Genomic DNA, 20,891 nt, shown 5'->3' on the forward strand with positions numbered 1-20,891 from the left:
GACGCTTCTTCAGTCTAGGTAGGTCGGGAATGGGTGGAAGAGCCCAGCCGACCATTTTCAGTGGTTAAGCGGGGTTGGCCGACCATTTTCCAGCGAGGTTAGGGGGTGGGGTTAGGGTTCTGACGTGGCTAGGGGAGGGGAGATGGTGGCTGGAATTTTAGGGTTTTTTTAATTTTTAATTTTTTTTAATTTTCAATTTTCGACCATTCACGTGTTGACACGTGTCATAGTCACTTGTTATAACAAGTCATTGACCGGTTGGGACTATTTAAGGCAAACCAACCCCATAGTTGGGATGACTAGATAATAAACTTAAGTTGAAATTATTAAAAGTAGATTGTCTGTAGTTGGGATTATTAAAGCGTATTTTTCCTTAAATATATCCCTACTAACTATACTTAATATTAAAAAATTCCCCTTTTGATCCCCACCCTATAATTTCTTAAAACTTTGTGTCAACTTACTATTGCAATTATTACGAAACAGAGTATACTAGAATTAGCTTTATAAATATGTGGTAATGCTCTCTTGTATGAACCATTCAAGAAAAAAACAAAACTTCTCTCTCTCTCTTTCTAACTCTCTTTATCTCTTCTCTATTCTACCCTATTCTGTTGTCTCAAGCAGTATAGATTAGCTCACGCAAAAATTTGTTTGACAAAAGTACTCACTCTTGTTCTCGAAAGATAAAACATAAGCTACTCTAATTCAATCAAGTTAAAGTTTCTTTTCTCACGTATTAACTCCCAACTTTTTGGATATATAGCATAACGGTAGGGTACAACAAAACACTCCAAAGGATGAAAAAAGAGGTTGGGTGAGGTTATAAAAAAAAAAAAGTAGCTTTGCTAATAATAGCTCATGAAATTAAACGAACATAACTTAGCTAATGAGCCTTATATAACCAAATTTACATATACATATGTATTGCTTGATATAAAATTTCATCACCACCACCCAACAAGTTGATGATATGTGTATTTACATGGAAGGTTGAATGAAACTTGACCTGTATCAGTATTAATTAATCGGATTATCTAGTCAGCAATTTGTTGCGCTTAAACTTATCATGGCGAGCTGCCTCTTGAAATCACTAATCATGCTCTTTAAGCATCTGTTCGAATCACCTAGCCAGCACTTTGTTGTGCTTTAACTTATCATGACGAGCACGACGAGCTGCCTCTTGAAATCGACGATCATGCTCTTTAAGCATCTGATCTAGATCTTTTGAAGGATGGAGTAGTGGGCCAGATAAGTGAATTCTGTCACTGTCAGGTCCAAGACTTTGCTGGATAGACAGAAACAGAAGAGATAACGCATAAGTTGACAGTTAAAATATTTCTAGTGCACTTCCCAGAAAAATTTGGAGCTTTTAAGTGGAAGACAGCCAGCAGAACATATATGTTAATATAGATATTAAAGGGAAGGAAGTTTCAATATGATGACTTTAATCAAACGATGCATGCAGTTTACACTCAAACTAGATATTTGACTAATGTCACGCACGAAACGGATAAAAAACTTACCAAAGCCGCTCTCCTTGGATGTGTATTTTCTTCAAGCTGATGAGAACCCATCATACTTCCAGAGTAGGGCAACCAATCATCATTTCTTACTCCCTCGAAATCATTAATAGGCCCTGAAAATCTTTCTGCTGCATCAGTTGCCTTTTTATTTTTCAAAAGGCCAAATCTTCGGCGATTATCATCAATAACTGAAGTCCTACTCGGCACCAAACTAGATGATGTTGTTACATTGGGTAGCCTTGAAAATGATGGAGGATTATTCATTTTCCCCTCACCATTTGACCATCGATCCACACGAGCTAATGGACCTGAATATACACCTCTCTGGTGAAGGCGATCAAAGATTTCTTTACTCACTTCTTTGACAGCTTCTGAATTACCTGGAGAACCAGATGAAAAATCCACTTGAACAGGCCATAACTCATTTTGAGGCTTTAATTGGGATTGACTCTTCTTTTTCTGCAATTCAATCATGGTATAATGAGCAAGAGGGCATATGAGCAAGTCAAGCAACAAATTGGAGGAACTTTCTAAAGAGAAACACAAGAACAAAATGACATACATAAGAGGATAGACAAAATTGCCTATCCATGAATATATACACATGATTTGCAAATTAATAATATATGGGACTTGCAGAACTGGAGGCAGCAAAATTTGAATCAAAATGTGAAGGATAAAAGGTTGTTCTAGAGACGTGTATCAATCAATCAAAGCCTTAATCCCATAAGTGGGGTCGGCTAACATGAACCAAATTTGATTATTTTGTGTAGTTATCGACATAAATCTTCCTCCTCCATCCCTTACGATCCAATGCTTCATCCTCATGCAAATCCATAAACTTCATATCCTTCCTAACTCCTTCTAACCAAGTCATTTTCGGTCTCCCTCTACCTCGTTTAACCCCTCCATGGTCCCACTCTCCCACTCTTCGAACCGGTGCACCCTCGGGTCTCCGTCTTACATACCCAAACCAACGCAAACGATTTTCCCTTAGTTTATCTGCAATGCCTGCCACACCTATTTTCTTGCGAATAACCTCATTTCTGATTCTATCTCTTAGAGTGTTCTCACACATCCACCTTAACATGCGCATTTCCGTAACCTCCATCTTTTTAATGTGCTCCTTCTTAGAAGCCCAACATTTTGTACCATAGAACAACACTGATCTTATGGAAGTCCTGTAGAATTTTCCCTTCAACTGTAAGGGAATGCTTCGGTCACATAACACTCCTGTGGCCGCTCTCCATTTAAGCCACCCCGTCTTAATCCTATGGGCCACATCTTGAACAATGTCACCATTCTTCTGGATGATCGACCCAAGATACTTAAAACATTCGCTCATGGTCAAATCATTTCCATCCAAAGTCACCACTTCATTGCTTGTCCCCCTCTGAGTACCAAAGTGACATACCAAATATTCAGTCTTACTCCAACTTAGCTTAAACCCTCTAGATTTCAACTTTTGCCTCCATTGCTCCAACTTGGCATTAACCCCATCCTTAATTTCATCCACCAAAACAATATCATCTGCGAACAACATACACCATGGAACCTCATCTTGAATTGGTCTAGTTACTTCATACAGAACGTTGCAAAAAGAAAAGGGCTTAATGCAGATCCTTGATGCAATCCGATTGTAATAGGGAAATCTTTTGTCAACCCTCCACATGTCCTCACATTTGTTGACACATCTAGGATACCTTTTTTCAACATTGCCCTCCAAAGTGCCTCCCTTGGCACCCTGTTATATGCCTTCTCTAAATCAATAAAGACTATATGAAGATCCTTCTTCTTTACCCTATAAAACTCCATCATTTGTCTTATCAAATGGATTGCTTCCATAGTAGATCTCCCGGGCATAAAACTAAATTGGTTATTCGAAATGCTTGTGCATGCCCTCAACCTATGTTCAATCACTCTTTCCTACAACTTCATAGTGTGGCTCATAAGCTTGATCCCTCGATAGTTAAAACAATCTTGAGCATCTCCTTTGTTTTTACAGACCGGGACCAAGGTGCTCTTCCTCCAATCTTGAGGGATCCTTGTAGCCCTCCATATCTTGTTGAAAAGGTTTGTTAACCAATCAATACCTCTTACCCAAACACCTCCATACCTCTATCGATAAACCATCAAGTCCAACCGCCTTCTTAGGCTTAATTCTCTAGGTAAAATGCCATTCAGCAATAAGGCCTCACATGAAGGAGGGAAATCACAATAGCAACACACTTCTCCGACATGCTAAAAGACAGGGCCCAACATACCAAACAACATTATTAAAACGTACAATCTATTTCTTACTTTGTTTATTTCAAGAAATGGTCAGCAAAAGATGATGAAATCATTTAAACGAAAATATAAGGCCATAAGCCTAAACATCAAAAGATACATGACTTACATACATATGGTACACTAATGGTAAACTATAATCTACAACAAATTATAGCATTTTGAAGACCTGAAGCTTTTATGATGCATCATATCCTAGGCCCTAGATATTTCCCTGTAAAACTCTTCTAACAAAGGCATTCTATATAAATCACAATTAAGCGATTTGAGGAACCTATTAAGAAAATACAAACATTCTTGTTATTAAAATGGGAATATTTACTTGTTTTACATGCTATTAGTCTACATTAGGACAATTATAAGGAAAATGTTATAGAGCTTGGAGTTTTGTTAAGTAAAGTTTTCATGATTATATAAATGATAATGGAAATTTTATCAATTACCTTATAAGATATCACATTTGCGAACAACTACCTTTTTACTTCAAAGTTTGTGGATAACTACCTTTTATTAAACTTTTGTTTTGGTACCACTACCATTTGACAGATTCCGTCATAATTTCCATTAACCCAAATGAATAGTCCTGATTTAAATCGAAAGAGCAAGAGCAAAAACAAGATGTAAAAGAACAAACTAAAACCACAATTCATCTATTGATTGTTCGAATTAAATAAATCTAGCATAGAGTTTACAAATATATCCTCATATTGAAAACCCATCTAAACTAGGAGTAAATTAGCCAAATTGAAACTAAAATAACTCACATTTTTCATTAGAATGCTATGTTACATGGACTCGAACTGAAGGTTCAAAGACTGGTACGGATTTGAGTCTAGTACGTTGATCTCAAATTTTTATGACACGGGGACTCTGTCTGAGATTTGAACACGAGTACGGGGAGGCAAATATTTAGTATGAAATAATATTTTCCAGCTTTTTTAGAATTATTTTGCTAAAGAAAACCTAAAAATATATAATTGGTCTTTTATAGAAAAATAATTAGTATTTTTATTTTAAAAAAGAAGAAAAGTAGTTTCAGTAAATTTGTAACAGTATTAAGAGGCAGGGTAATGAAAATTGTTGACCCATATGATAACACTCATAGAAAGACAAAAACATTTTAATTTACTCAACTATTTACTTTTACAACCCATTCTTTCTCTCTCTCCAAATCCACCTACTTAAATCAGATTATTTCTCCTGATTAATTTTTTTTGGCCATATGCATTATCTCTAGCCACTTTCTGACCACTTGATGTGAATTAAACACCTCCATGGGGATCGTTTTGCAAGGGCTTACAAAATCCCTAATATATTACGTATGTTTCTCTTTAATTAATATGCTAACAAGTGTATGGCCCAGGAGTTGCACCAGGTTGCTACTCTAATTAAATCTTGTGATTATATGTATTTAATAGTTATGCTGCCTTTTTATTTAAAGTAAACCTTGTGATTTGCAATTATATACATTTTTTTTCATGTTCATAACATGGTTGAAAATTGGCTTATATGGTTAAATAACCAACTTCATATAAGAGGTTAGGTGTTCAAATCTCCTTATCCTTGTGTTTTTAAATGAAATAATGTTGGTTGATAGGGCGATGTGGCATAATGATTAAGGTTGAATGAGTGGTGATGTGGCAGAATAAGAGGTCGAGTAGGTGATGTGGCATAATGAAATGTAGTCTATGTGGCACATAAACGTTCTTAGGAACGCCTTTTAATATAATAGTATAAATTTGTACATCTAGGATTTCAATAATTAAATATTAGAATTAGCCGTGTCCAAGGGTAATTGGTCTGGTTTAACTCGGATTTCGTACCCGTGACAAGGTCGTGTCGTGTTATATGCTCGAGTCCATGTAACATAGTTAGAATGTTTCAAACACCTTAAATTATAACTGAAAATCATATATTTATATATCAATTAATTAATCAATCAAAGCCTAATCCCAAAAGTGGGGTTGGTTACATGAAACAAAAGTGATTTTTCCGTAGTCATGCACATCATGTGATGTGACAAAGATTTATACCACAGTCACTGGCCTATCGTAACCCTCCTCCTTTATTAAGGCTTAGGATTGGCAACGGAAAACCCTCTAGCAAAGTTTCAGAGTTTCGAATCTATATAAAAGTTTTAGAGGTAAACAATAAAATTTAAATTTGGGGTAAATTGACAAAATATAGCATTAATTTGGCGTTTGAATTAACAAGATTTAGTTGTAAGGTGTGTAAATGGGATTTAATGGATGTAAATAAGGTTAATTAGGTTTGAATGCTTTGGATATAGGTTCCACAAACAGAAATTTTGATAAACTCCATTAAATGGTAGTGATAGTAAAACAAAAATACAATAAAAAGGATGGTGTTTACAAACTGACGTAAAAGGTATTGTTCAAAAACTTTGAGGTAAAATGTAGTTGTTCGCAAAAGTGATTGCTTAATAAGTAGTTGTTAACAACTTTCTTTGTAATAATTATATATCTTTGCAATGAGTATATTTCAAGGAAAGGGATGATTTAGGATTTAGGTGAGTGATGTGCATAAGAAACAAAATTTCATCCTCCACAACAACCTAATGAAAGAGAGTTTATGTAAGACATTTTATAGAAATTCAAAGATGAGGTCGTAAAAAGGGATGGCACCATAAAAAACTAGCACGAGATTTAGATATTAGTTGTTTGATACTTTAATTGGGCTCAATTTTGCAAAGATATAGAAGATACAAACCAAAATGTAATCACAAAATTAAATTTGAGTAGCTCAGCTATTGTATGGTAGCTCATGTTAAAGGGAAATTTCATAAAACAACTATTACACCATCTTATATGGGTCAGAATCAGGGAAATTAGAAAGATCATATTAAAAAGATGATTGCAACAAAGATGAATATCTTGAGATGGATGAGAGGGAACACTTTGTGGGATGGAATTTAATAAGAAGATTTTTAAAGGTTGATTATCAGCAAGAACTTTCTTCAAATTCCTTTTAAGGATTGTAACCCAGTTTACTTACAAGTGTATAGAATTGATTTGTTTGGAATCCTAAAGGTGTTAGAAAGAACCGAAAATGTGTATTTGGTACACAGTTTTGTTTCCTAATTAGATTAGGATTAATTCACTCATGTTCGTTATAAAGAGATTGTTGTTGCTGAAATGAAGTTGGATTGTTTTCCAGAATTTCTCTCAAGTTTGATGGAGTGAACTCTATAAAAAAATCCTTGGCAAGTCTAAACCCAATTAATGATTGGTTGTTTATGTTTAGTTTAGGCTGTGAAAGAAAAAATACAAGAATTAAAAAATAAAACAATAATTATTAAAAAAAAAAAAAAAACTCAGCCTTTCCTCAGTTAAAATTAGTATATGTGAAGCACTAAATTAGATTTATAACCCTTGCATTCTGAAAATTGAGAAAAGATTATTAAAAATCTTAGTCTAAATGCATCAAATTCCTTGTCAATAAAAGTTGCAGCATTTGAGGATATAATAAGATAGATTTTGCAAGATTTGTTTGGGATGTGTGATAGCGAGCAATAGATGCACCAGCAATGAAAACTAAGTGATGAAAATGGATTTACATGAGCATATATGATACAGATCTTGCCGACCTTAAGATAAAACTTAGAAGACAACTTCTAAGGGTGACTGTAATGGCAACAACATTGAATTCCAGGTTAACAACCTGTTCGAACTCTTTACAATAATCCTCTCGCTTAGGTTTAAGCACAAAAGCTCAACTCATATTCGCATAAAATCAATCTCTACTTCTAAAATAATACAATGATCCCTTTATTCAACTAACATAAACCCTAAAAAGATGGATAAATTCTTAAAAATATCAAGATAAATTTAGATTCCTAATGAAATAAATCAAATAAAAATAATGATGATCAAACTATACTTGCTCTCGCATCAATATAGCACTAGATAGGAGTGAATGGAGGAAAAATATTTGTGGACCACAACAGATAATATCTTCGTTCATGTAGCCAACCTCATCTTTTTCGGATTCAGGCTTTATTATTGGTATTGTTGTTGTATACTCTTTAGTCTATTATCATTTGTGAATGGTGACCAAGAGAATAGGCTTACCACGTTAAAGTTTTGTTATTTCTATTTTCGAAGTCTGACTTTTATTTTTCTAATCATTGTAAATCCTTGGAACTGCATCCTCTAACATGATTACTAGGATTCATTCCAACACTCTGTACAAGAGTTAGTTCAGTAACCAGCTTAAATTGAGCAGCAAGAGATTACTCAACTAGCAAATTACGTATGTAATATAGCCTCATACTTCATACTGAAAGAAAATACAAAGTTTACACTACCTGCAATGATGAAACAAAGTCCGCATTAACTTTGGCCGATACAGTAGCAATAGATTCTTGTGAGCTTTGCTTTCCTTGGTCAACCCTATCATGCCTACCTCCTGAAGCATGACGTCTACAAAATCAACAAAGAAAACATAGCCAACCAAAATTAGGGAAATCATACTTGATGAAAAGAGGAGGGGGGAAGGGGGTGGGGTGGAGACACTGAGAATTGCAAGCTATACATGTGAATTTAACTATAAAGAAAAAGATCATAGCTATAAATTGTCAAAACTTTAGACCAAAACTAAGCATGTGAATATTATGTGTTTAGGGTAAAATTACCCTAGACATGTGGACCGAGAGTGATACGTGTCACCCTAGGCAGCACTCAAAATGAGCCAACCACGATAAGACACGTGGCACCCCATCATTGGGGAAATGGCGGCCTTCAAAGGACGTACTCCCACACCCCTATAAATAGGACATTTATTATAGTGGGAGCACAATCACAATCAGATTTCTACTATTCATCAATTACTACACAAGCATTTACTGCTCTTCTCTTGGGGTGCGAAAATTTACCTTGATTTTCCGCCTACTTTCCTTATTCGAACACTTACTTGACCGTCGAAGATAGAACTCCTTCCGTTTGTTTCAGGTAGAGCGCATTCGGCAAGCCAATCTTGGAGTTGTAACTCTCCCGCAGGATACAACAAAAAACCCCAAAACATTTGGCGTCGTTTATGGGGAGGGTACCTCTAGGATGGCATCTGACGAACCTGTACCACATTCGATCAATGAGGAACTGTCGAATGAGGCAAAGGTCCATACGGACCAAGACACAAAGTAAGAGCCGGAAGCCGAAGTCCATACAGACGGCTCACTCATAGTAAAACACATCCGCTTCAAGGATAAAAAGGAGAGGAATGCTAATGGCACGGGCAGCACTAAGTCGACTCCACATCACACGTTCGGAATTCATGGAGTTTATGACAAACTTCAAAGGAGAGATGAAAAACATGATTAAGATTTAGACGGCTAGCCTAGCAAGGGCCAATCAGCTAAGTAGCCGTCTCAATGACAGTCAAGGATAGGGCACCTACTCCTCATCCCAAACGGTAGGAGGGGGCAACCCGGCTGGACAAAGGTTCGTCTTCCAAAGACGCCTAGAAGAAAGCCCAACCAGCATGAAGAGCCGGATGGCAACAAGAAAGCACACATTGACGATCAGTAATTCATTAAGCACAAAAAGCAACACACAGCATCTACCCCGACCATGCCAGCACATTGAGGAGTACCTCACTAAGGTACTCCCAATCTGGGCAAAACTACATATCAAGCGGTCAATCCGTCCACACTAGCCCACATGTCATACGATCGGCGCCATATAACATACAACATCAACCCCAACTACTATACGGCTCATTCGGTCAAGCATTTAAACAACCTGGCTTCTATGGACCAAGTCCAGCCATTGAACTGACACCTCCTAAAACTTAGAGAATAACCTTCTGCGTTCTCCAAGAAGATAACCGAGGCGGCACAGCCGGCAAAGGTTAAGAATGTATTGGTTGATACCTATGACGGCATCACCAATCCCGGAAGATAACCTAATGGCATATACCAACCTCATGTATTTAGGATGATGCTGCATGGTGCAGAAACTTTCCCGGCAACACTAAAGGGCATTGCCCAAAAGTGATTCGGCAATTTGCCAGCCGAATGCATAATTAATTTCAGCATGCTTGCATTCTTATTCGCCTCAAAGTTCCCCATGAACATACTAAGGAAGACAAGCATAGAGTTGGTGGTGGTTGTTCTGAGGGGCTAAAATCATATGTCAAGCGGTTTAAGGACTATCGGACGAAGCTGCTTACATACACTTCTTTAATAGTCTGAAGGATGGCTCGGCCTTTAACTTCGACCTCGTTCGGAAGAGGATATTCACTCTTCCAGAAGCCTAGAGGGAGGCTGAGGCCTATACAGGCATCAGAGTTTTGCTCCTCAAGCAAGTAAACGGATCAAAAGCGATCCGAAAAATCAAAAGGGAGTCGGCATGACCAACCGACTTACAAGAATGAAAAGAATAAAAAGAGAAGTTTGGGCGGTTGATGACTTTAGTCAACCGTCAAAGAAGAAGAAGAAATAGTTTAAATCGTATGTTCCCAAGTAAGAGTTTACAAGGACTGTTACTCCATCCTTATGGAGATCAAAAACTAGGTGCACTTTGATATGCCCCCGGCAATGAAGGGTCCGACAAAGTACCGAGACAAAAACAAATACTGCCACTTCCATTAGGAAGTAAGCCATGACACCAACGACTGCTATAGTCTGAAGCGATTGTTGGATGAATTGGGTGAAAAAGGGTTGCTAAAGTTATACGTCTCTAAGTCCAAAGTGACTCTAAAGACGAACCTTAAGCATCCACCAAAGAAAGATGACAATGGCTCAGACATCGACTCCGGGTTCATTTGTGTGATTGCAGGTGGCTATGCCTTAGGAGGTCCGACTAATCGCGGGACCAAGGACCATACAAGGAAACTTGTGTATTCGGTTGAGGATGAATTGCCGAATGATGAATCTTTTCCGGATGAGGTCATCACTGAAAAAGACCGGGGCAAAGTCCGCCAGCCGCATGATGACCCTATGGTCATTGAATGCAAGGTTGCTAACCTTAGAGTCGGCCGGATTTTGGTAGATACAGGTAGTTCTTTTGATATTATTAGTCGGGAATGCTGGCAAAGCTAATATACGACTAGAGCAACATGCACACGGTTTCTCACCCCCTAGATGGTTTTAGGGGTGGAGTCACTTATCCAGTGGCAGAATTGACTTGCCAATAAATAAGACTAGGAGACGAGGGGAAGGGTTGAACTATGGTCAGCTGGTTCTTGGTTGTTGAGTAGATGATGGCTTACAACATAATTCTTGGCCATCTAACATTCAATGTTTCTAAAGCCGTCATAATTCCCACGGCAAAAGAAGATGGCAAGGTCGGTTCTCTCTAGGAGATCGCAGGGTTGCAAAAGATGTTTATGATGAGAAGGAGCTCAGTGTGTCCCTCTAGCAGGCGGCAAGAAGAGCAAGGCCGATTGATGGTGCCTGTCAAAAAAGAAAAGCAACAACAATTACTAGATAAACTCCATCCCCATACGGCGGGTGATCACATTGACATTGTTTTGGACAATACACGTCTAAATCGAATGTTAAGGTGGGGACGGTTGCTTTTGCTAAATTGGGGGCAGACTATAGGCAGATCACCTTGCTAATCTCTGAGAAACATTCACCACAATCAAGCAGCACAAGGTCATGCTTAATCCTAAAAAGTGTATCTTTGGTGTTGAAAATAGGAAGTTTCTCGGCTTCTTGATTGATCAAAGGGGGATAGAGGCAAATCTTGAGAAGGTACAGGCGGTCATTGACATGATGTCCCCTCAGACCGTCAAAGAAGTACAAAAGTTAACGCGTTGACCAGCGGCACTAGGGAGATTCCTTAGTCGATTGAATGACAAATGCCTCCATTTTTCCCAAGCTATTAGAAAGAAAGTTATATTTGAATAAGGGGAATGAGGCTTTGACGGCATTCGAGAAATTGAAGCAACATTTGCACTCCTTACCGAGGATTGTAAGCAACTTGCCAAAGTTGACATTGTAAGTGTATTTAACCTCCCCCCATGCCCTCCTCCTTATTGAGAGAGACGACAATCAGCTTCTTGTTTACTTTGTGACCATATTTTTCAAAATGCAGAGGTTCGGTACTCTAGGGTTAAAAAGTTTGGTCTTGCGCTCTTTAAGGCGATTAAGAAGTAAATACCCTACTTCTTGGCACATCATAACCACCTTAGAGTCATCCGACCGCATGATCAAATGGGCTATTGAAATTCAAGGTCTTGAAATTTCCTACAAACCAAGGAAGGTGGTTAAGGGTCAGGCGTCTGCCGACTTCATCATTGAAATGATACGACCAAAATGAGGTTTTGAAGGTTTATGTAGACGGGAGCTCTACCATGAATGGCTATAGTATAGGAATTATATGTCAGTCTCCTTCTGAAAAGGAACAAATATGAGTATGCACTACGGTTCAAGTTTCAAGCTCCAAACAATGAAACTGAATATGAAGTCCTGGTAGCCAACATTCGTATGTGTAAGGCGGCAGGGGCTGATTCATGATCAAATACCTACAAGCGGTCAAAATTAAGGTCGGGACACTTTATAAATTCTACCTGAGTCAAGTGCCTTGGTTAGAGAGGAGCCTTGGTTAGAGAGGCATCCTGTGACACTCCACAGTCAATTTTTTGGGAGGTGATGGAAAAACAAAGCATTGAATAAGATCCTATTAGTGTACATGACCGTAGCTCAGATGGATGGCATCCGAGCTTATCTATTTAACGGCACCTTTGTTTTAAAAGGCGCGAGGCACACTGCGTGGAGCCTAGGCACAAGGCGCAGGGGCACGCCTTTCGTAAATGAGACGAAATTATTTTTATTATTTATTTTTATATATATTTCACTGCTCTCTTGGTATTAATTATGTGAAACTGATTCTAAATAAAAAAAAATTAATATTGGTTAAAAAAAAGCTTAAATTTATTTGTAAAACAGACTTTAAAAAAATCAAGTTTAATTTTTTTTTTTCAAAAAAAAAACCTTTTTTAAACAAAAAAATCAAGTTTAACTTAAAAAGCTGAGTTTTTAAAAACAAAAAAAAATCCAGAAATAAGGTGAGTATAAAGTTGTATCCTCTTAAAGGGGGGAAAATGGAAAAAGGTGGTTAGAAACGTCAAATGTGAATAGGGATGGCAACGGGTCCTAGACTAGGTCCTTAAATTTTAGACCCGATGGGTCTGCGTCGGGTCTGGGTCTAAGTTTAATGGGTCGGGTCTGGTATGGGTCCAAAAAGTCAAGACCCGACCCAGATCAGACCCATGAACCCGTTTTTTATTTTTTTTATATATATAATAAATATTTATTAGATATAATATTAATAAAAAATAAATAAATAAAACCACTTAATCAGATATACTAGATTAATAATATACTACATAATTAGAGGTTGCGAAGATCGACTTTAGAGAACGCAAGCAGCCATGAAACTTGGTTTTTAAGATTTTTTTTTTTCATGCATTGTCTTTAGTTTTTAATGAACAAATTATTTGTGTGTCAAAAATATGAACAAGTTTTTTTTAATGCATCTTTCATTATTTTCAAGTAGTATAGTTTTAAATTTATAATATATAAAAAAGATTATAAGAAATTAATAAAAATCATAGTTAGACCCGTTTTGGACTCGTTTTAGACCAGAGAATCACTAGACCGGATGGATCTGGGTCTGATTTTTTTAGACCCAGTGGGTCTAGGTCGAATCTAGGTTCACCTCCAAAATTCCGGGTCTTAGTCTGGTCAGTGGAACCGACCCAGACCCGACCCATTGCCATCCCTAGATGTGAAAACTGAAGAGAGAGAGATAGGAGGATCAAAGAAAGAGAAAAAAATCGAAGGAAGACTCATCAGGCAAAGCTTGCCTGCGATAATTCCGGTGCCGAGATCTACCGGGAAAAGCTCACCCACAACTTCTTTTGTGGCATCACAGCTAATTTTCCCAATTCTTTCGGAATTCGCAAATAAAGGTTTCTTATATTTAGTGCTTTTGATTTGGGAGTAAAATTAAAGCTAAATTATGCAATTAATTTAGGTTTTTTGTTCGAAATTGTAAAACACGGACGGGGTAAGTTTTAACAAAATTTTTGGTCTATTTTTATATATTTAACAAAAATCGTCAATCTCTCTCTCGCATTTGACTGTTAAGCGACCTAGGCGCAGTGCCTTGCGCCTTGGCAAAGGCAGTCTGAGTCGCACCAAGGGGCGCGCTTTTGATACGAGCTTGCGCCAGAAATGCTTAAAGCTCACTAACCTACACCTTTGTGAGCCTTGCGCTAAGGCGCGCTTTTTAAAACTAAGGACGCCACTGTGTCGGATACTTATCCGAAGATGGTTACCATAAAAAAACGGGCAGCAGGCTTTGTCATTCATTAAGGAGAATTGTTTAAAGAAGGTTTTACCAAACCTCTCTTGAAATGCATAACCCCATAAAGAGGGCATGAGACTATGGATGACTTGCATCAAGGCCATTGCAAGGCCAAATGGCAAGGCTATTTTTGGCCGACTATGTTAGCCATACGTTCAAAGGTCCAACAGTTTAGGGCCGCCTTTGTTCTATTAGGCGATCTTTGTTAACCATCTAAATCACGTTTTCGTAGAGCAATGTTCCACCTCAATGGAAGCTACTCTTTTTGAGTGGACAGTTGATTAGATTTGCCGACAGTACTCACCACACACGGTGCTTTGCCCATTCTGAGGAAGAAGCATCCAACTAGTAGGGCTTCATACTCAACTTCATTGTTTGAAGCTTGAAACTTCAACCGTAGTGCATACTCATATTTTTCCCATTCAGGACATGTAATTCCTGCACCACAGTCGTTCATGGTAGAGCTCCTGTCTACATAAACCTTCCAAACCCAATCTAGATTCTCAAGAGTGTCATTTCAACGATGAAGTCGGCAAACACCTAACCTTTCACCGGCTTCCTTGGTTCGAAAGAAATTTCAAGACTTTGAATTTCAATAGCCCATTTGATCATGCGGCCGGATAATTCTGACGTTGTCATTGGCCGCTTGAGGGGATTCATCGGAGCACAACCGGTTGTTCCAAGAAGTAGGTTTTTAGCTTCTTGACCACTTTAAAAAGAGCAAGACCAAACTTTTCAACCATAGAGTATCGGACTGTGCATTTTGAACAATATGGCTCACAAAGTAAACTAGAAGCTAATAGCCATCTCACTCGGCAACGAGTACATGACAGCGTCTCCTTTGGCAAGGGGCTTACAAGCGTTGGCAAGGACTGCAAATGTTGTTCCAATTTCTGAAATGTCGTCTTAGCCTCATCTCCCCATTCAAACATAGTTTAGTTTTCTTTCTGATAACTTGGAAGAAATAGACGCATTTGTCACCTAAACAATTTAGAAGGACAATCCGGCTAAAGAATCTCCCTAGTGCCACCAGACAACTTACTTCTTTGACGGTCCGAGTTGACTTTATGTCAATGACCGCCTTTACCTTCTCAGGATTAGCCTCTATTCCCCTTTGACCAATCAAGAAGCCGGGAAACTTCCCAGACTCAACAGAAGATACACTTTTTGGGATTAAGCATGACCTTATGCCACCTCAGCGGTGAATGATTCTCGAAGGTGAGCAAGGTGATCCACCCTTGGATTTAACAATCATGTCATCAATGTATGCCTCAATATTCTTGTCAATCATATTCTTGTCAATCTGGTTAACAAAGAGCGCATTCTTCAAACCAAACGCCATCGCCGTATAACAGAACAGCCCTAGTCAGTGATGAATGCCGCCTTTTCCCGATCCTTTTTTTACAGGGGTATCTAATGAAAACTTGAATAGGTATACATGAAGCTCATCAAGGCATGCTGGGCTGTAGAATTGAACAAACTCTTGTTCAAATCAGTGTAGTCAACACACACACGCAAGGTCCCATTCGCCTTTCTGACCAACACCACGTTGGCAACCCAATCGGGTTAAAAGCATTGTTGAATACACCCAATGTCCAACAGTTTTTTTCACTTCGGCGCCTGCTGCTTGACTTCTCTCCTCGCTGAGATTCTTTTTCTTTTCGGGTCAAATGCCTGGCATCTCTTCCACTTTAAAAGCAAAAATATCCTTGAATTCCTTCTACAGATTTTGCAAGTCTGCCCCTAATTTAACAAAAGCAACCATCCCCACCTTAACAGTTCGTTCTAGACGTGAGTCGTCCAAAGAAATGTCAATATGTTCACCAGGGGACCAGACCTTGGGCTTGACGTCGGAGAAGTAGCAATCTCTTGCCACCCTCTGATTCCCATAGAAAGAATCGACCTTGCCATCATCTCTTTTAAACTTCATGAGCATGAGGGAGGGAATAATGAAGGCCTTGGAAACACTGAGAGTTGGACGGCCAAGTATTAAGTTGTAAGTCGTAAGCTGCAAAACGACCAAGAACCGAACGACCATAGTTCGCCCCTTCCCGTTGTCTCCCAGCCTTATTGGCAAGTCAATTCTGCCGACTAGATAAGTGACTACCACTAAAACCAATTAGGGGGTGAGAAACTGTATGCATGCTACTCTAGTTGTATTTTAACTATGTCTGGCAGATTAGAAGAGCTACCTGTATCTACCAAAAATCGCAGGTTAGCAACCTTGCATTCAATGACCATAGGGTCATCATGCGACTAGAAGACTATGCCCCGGTCCTTCTCAGTGATAATCACATCCGAGAAAGACTCATCATTCAACGGTTCATCCTCAACTGAATGGATAAGTTTCCTTGCATGGTCCTTGGTTCCGCGAATAGTTGAACCTCCTGAGGCCTGCAATCACATTAATGAACCTGTTGTCATTATTCTTAGTTGGCGTGACTTCTAACGGCTCTTTTTTAGCCAATTCATCCAACAGTCGCTTCAACCTAGTAGTTGTTGGTGTCATGTCTTACATTCTCATGGAAGTTGCAATATTTGTTTTTGTCTCAGTACTTCGCCGGACCCTTCATTGCCGGGGGTTTATCAAGTGCACCCGATTTTGATCTCCATGAGAATGGAGTGGAAATCCTTATTAAAATCGTACTTGGGAACGTACGATTTAACTTCTTCTTTTTCTTGGATGGCCGCATCAACCGCTCAAACATCTTTTCTCTTTTTATTCTCTTTAATCTTCTAAGGCGGCTGATCTTGCCGACTCCCTTTTGATTTTTCAAATCGCATTTGATCCGTTTGCTTGCTTTGAGAAGCAAAGCTCTAACGCCTATATATAGGCCTCAGCCTCCCTTAAGGCTTGTGGAAGAGTGAATATCCTCTTCAACAAAGTCGAACTTAAAAGCCCACCCATCCTTCAGACCCTTAAAGAAGTTTGTGTAAGCATCTTCGTCACAGTCCTTGAATCTGAATTCTTTCCAGATTGAACCGATTAACATATGAACAGAGCCCCTCCCTGTCTCCTTGAACTACCGCCCTCACTTCTTGGTTGATATGTTCATAGAGAAGTTTGAGGCGAATAAGAATGCAAGCGTTTTGAAATTGTTTATGCATGGCAGATTGTCGAACCACTGTTGAGTGTTGCCGGGAAGCATCTGCACCATGTAGCATTATCCAACCCTTGTAAATACATAAGGTTGGTATATGTCATTAGGTGGTCTTCTAGATTGGTGGTGCCGTCATAGGTACCAACCAATACATTCTTAACCTTAGATCTATCGCCTTGATTATCTCCTTGATTTTGGGGACTTGATTTGCTGCCCGGAGGTCAAGTTGTTTGATTAAACAGGTCATGTCTATTAGGGTACATACGGCGTTGATCGTATAACATGTGGGCCAGTATGGATGGATTGACCGCTTGACATATAGTCTTGCCAGATTGGGAGCACCTCAAAGAGGCATTCCTGAATGTGCTATCCGGCGGCATGGTCTAGGTAGATGCCGTGTCAAATAACTGCCGAATCTTTTCTTACTGCCATTTGGCTCTTGATGTCGGATGGGCTTTCTTCTAGGCATCTAAGGAAGACGAATCTTAGCCCACTCAATGGCCGAGTTGGCTCCCTCGTGTCGCTTGGGGTGAGGAGTGGGTACCCTGCCGTAGACTGATTTTGGCCACTAAGATTGAGGCAGCTTCTTAGCCAACTGGCCTTTATTAGCCCAGTCGTTTAACTCTTAATCATGTGTTTCATCTCTCCTTTGAAGTTTGACATAAACTCCATGAATTACGAACGTGTGATATGAGCAATCGGCTCTTTAGTCCAGTCAACTTACTGCACCCGTCTCATTAGCATTCCTCTTCTTTTTATCCTTGGAGCGGATGCGTTTTACTACAAGTAAGTCGTCGGGGCGTGTATGGACCTAGGCTTTTGACTCTGGCTTAGTATTTTGGTATTTTGGTCTGTACGGACTTTTGCCTCATTCGGCACTTCCTCATTCATCGAATGTGGTACAAGTTCGTCAAATGCCATCGAATGAAGCTTACCCAGTCTTTAGAGTGATACCCCACAGACGACGCCAAATGTTTTGGGGTTTTTGCTATGTCCTGCGGGAGAGTTACAACTCTGGCTTGCCGAATGCGTTGTACCTGAAACAAACAACAGAGTCTGAGATCCGCCTTCGAAGGTAAAGTTAGTACCGGATGGAGAAAGAGGTTAATTGAATGAAGCTTACCCAGTCTTTAGAGTGATAATTCGAGCAAAAGCCCCTTGTTAATTGAATGAAATCAATTCAATTTGACCCCCAATGTAAAAACCATAATTTTTAAAAAACCCTAATTTATGGGTTGCTTTATAATTGGAAAATTAGTTGGTTGGAGATCAATTTCCGGTGGTTTCCAGCAGTAGATACACCAGGCGGCCGCCAGCACCAGTGAAGCGTGAAGCATTCCAGGTAAGGTTTTTTTGTTCCTTTTATATTCTCTTTCATCGATCTTTGCTCTTCTCTATTCTTTCTTTTTCTGCTTCTTCTTAATCTCTCCTCTGCGGTCTCTACCCACCTACAATAATGTAAAGTTTTTTTTCTTTATTTTTTGTTTTGTTTTTGTTTTTTTAATGATCTAAGTAACAAAAGCCTGCTCCTCGAGACTGTTAATCACGTTACCAGTTTGACCACCTTCCCTTTTTTTTTTTTTTTTTGTACCAAAAGAAAAAATAGTTTTAATAACTCCGTATTTACTACGCTTAAATTTAACCAAAAAAGCTGTAAAATTTCTTCAAAAAAGCAATAAATAAAATAATCATCACTTTAAATTGATTTTAAATAAATTTTTAATGCAAAAACAGAAGTAAAATAAAAATAAATTAAAATTAAAAAATTTGCGCCTCATATTCAAGAGGCATGCGCTTTCTCTTTGCGCTTTGCTCCTTGGCTCCACGGACCCTCTGCGCCTCGGTGCGCCTTGCACTTTTTAAAACTAAGCTTGGGAAATATAAGTTGGCACTCAACAGCATTTAAACATGTATAATGACATAATATGACATGAGCAAATACTGTAATAAATTTAGATATATTGATTTATCTACTCAAAGGCATTTCATACAAAAAATTAAAAAATATTAAAAAAATAGAAATTCTCAATGGTAACCTTGTTCTTTTGACTTTCATCAATGGTTAACTATATGTCAAAAACAAACTTTAATTAACCATGGTTACGTATCTCCATTATCTTCTACCCATCATCAACTTCACACTATCGCCATTATTTTCCCTCTCCTCGTCCTTCACCTCCATCTCGTCTCTTTATCTTCTTTTAAAAATCTAATAAAATTCGAAATCTAACACAAAACAAATTAACCTTTCTCAATTAATTCTATGCCAACCCATCTGAACTTTTCATTTGGAGAATTTTTTATTATTAATATTTGGGGATTTTTCTTTCAGATTATTTTTTTGGATTTTCAAAGTACTGATTTAACCGTACTCCATATTTTCTTCCTCTCTTTGATTTGCAGTATACCTCAATGCATTACCATCATTTACATTTTCTTTTTAATCGCAAATCCCAACAACACAACCTAATCATCATCATCATTATTCACATAGCTAGGATTAAAGAATGGAAAAATTGCGAGGAAGGTCCTTTTAAGGAGACGACCTTGTGAGGAAGGTCCTTTTATGAAAAAGGTGGCACCAAAGGTCCTTTTAAGGCATTTGGGATGTGAGGAGGGTCCATTGACCAAAACTCCGGCGTTAACTCCCATTTTCCGGCCAAAATAAACTCACGTGCTGGGCACGTGACTTCTTTAGAATTTTTTTTTTCTATTTTTTCCCTTTCCTTGTTCTTCTGCCGAAACAACCAGACCCAGCCGGCAGCCGCCCTCCTTGATTCCCTCCCACCCAATTCACCACCAACACATCCAGCCACCCTCACACCAATTCAGGAAAGGACTGCCATAGCCTATGAGGGGTTCCATCCATCCCTAATTAAGGAAGAGCGAAGGGGAAGGGACTGCCATGTCCAAACAACCACCTCCTCCCACCACCCAAGTACTTCGATCCCCCGCCCCTAACTGCCGCCGCGCCTAGAACCCCTCTCCCCCGCGCCGGCTCTTGTGCTGCCACTCCCCCAACCCCCTAAACCACCAAAACCCCAACCCGAAAACCTCCTTACTCAAACCCGAAACACCTGAAAAAAGCAACCCCACCGCACAAACCCCCTAATCGGCCCATTCCCACCCTCGAAACCTTAGACGCTCGGGTTTTGATGGTGGGGGATGGTCGTTTGGAAGGTTTTGCAGTGGGGTTGGGCTTTTTAAAGCATTTCGGGCTGTGATGATGGTGGGTTTAGGGTCGAAATTAGGTGATTTAGGGGGTATGGGAGGGGAGCGCCGACGCCGGCACGCCGGAGGTCAGGATTAAGGCGCTGGCGCGGGGGATGCCAGGAGGTGACGGAGGTAGGGGGTTCTGGGAATAACCGTGGCTGGTGGTGGGTCTGGCTGTTCCGGCAGAAACAGGGAAAGGGAAAAAAAAGAAAAAAAAAATCTAAAGTAGTCACGTGCTGTGCACGTGACTTTTTTTGGCCGGAATTTGGAAGTCAACGCCGAAGTTTGGTCAAAGGACCCTCCTCACAACCCAAAGTCCATAAAAGGACCTTTTGTGCCACCTTTTTCATAAAAGGACTTTCCTCACAAGGTCGACTCCTTAAAAGGACCTTGCAATTTTTCCTTAAAGAATGCTCTTCACTCCT

General features: G+C 39.2%; 1 protein-coding gene across 1 annotated transcript in view; it reads right to left on the bottom strand.

Moving 5' to 3' along the window:
• Window positions 1-734: 734 nt before the first annotated feature.
• Window positions 735-20,891, bottom strand: part of LOC110719069 (probable serine/threonine-protein kinase At1g54610) — a 43,462-nt gene continuing 23,305 nt past the window's right edge. The window contains exons 6-8 of the mRNA XM_021897980.1: window positions 8,143-8,257; window positions 1,527-1,985; window positions 735-1,288 (exon numbers count right to left, since the gene is read on the bottom strand). Coding sequence (XP_021753672.1) covers window positions 1,124-1,288; window positions 1,527-1,985; window positions 8,143-8,257 — 739 coding nt within the window. The 3' untranslated portion in view covers window positions 735-1,123. The remainder of the gene's footprint in view (window positions 1,289-1,526; window positions 1,986-8,142; window positions 8,258-20,891) is intronic.

This window comes from Chenopodium quinoa, unplaced genomic scaffold (genome assembly GCF_001683475.1).
Source record: "Chenopodium quinoa cultivar QQ74 unplaced genomic scaffold, ASM168347v1, whole genome shotgun sequence".
Taxonomy (NCBI): domain Eukaryota; kingdom Viridiplantae; phylum Streptophyta; class Magnoliopsida; order Caryophyllales; family Amaranthaceae; genus Chenopodium; species Chenopodium quinoa.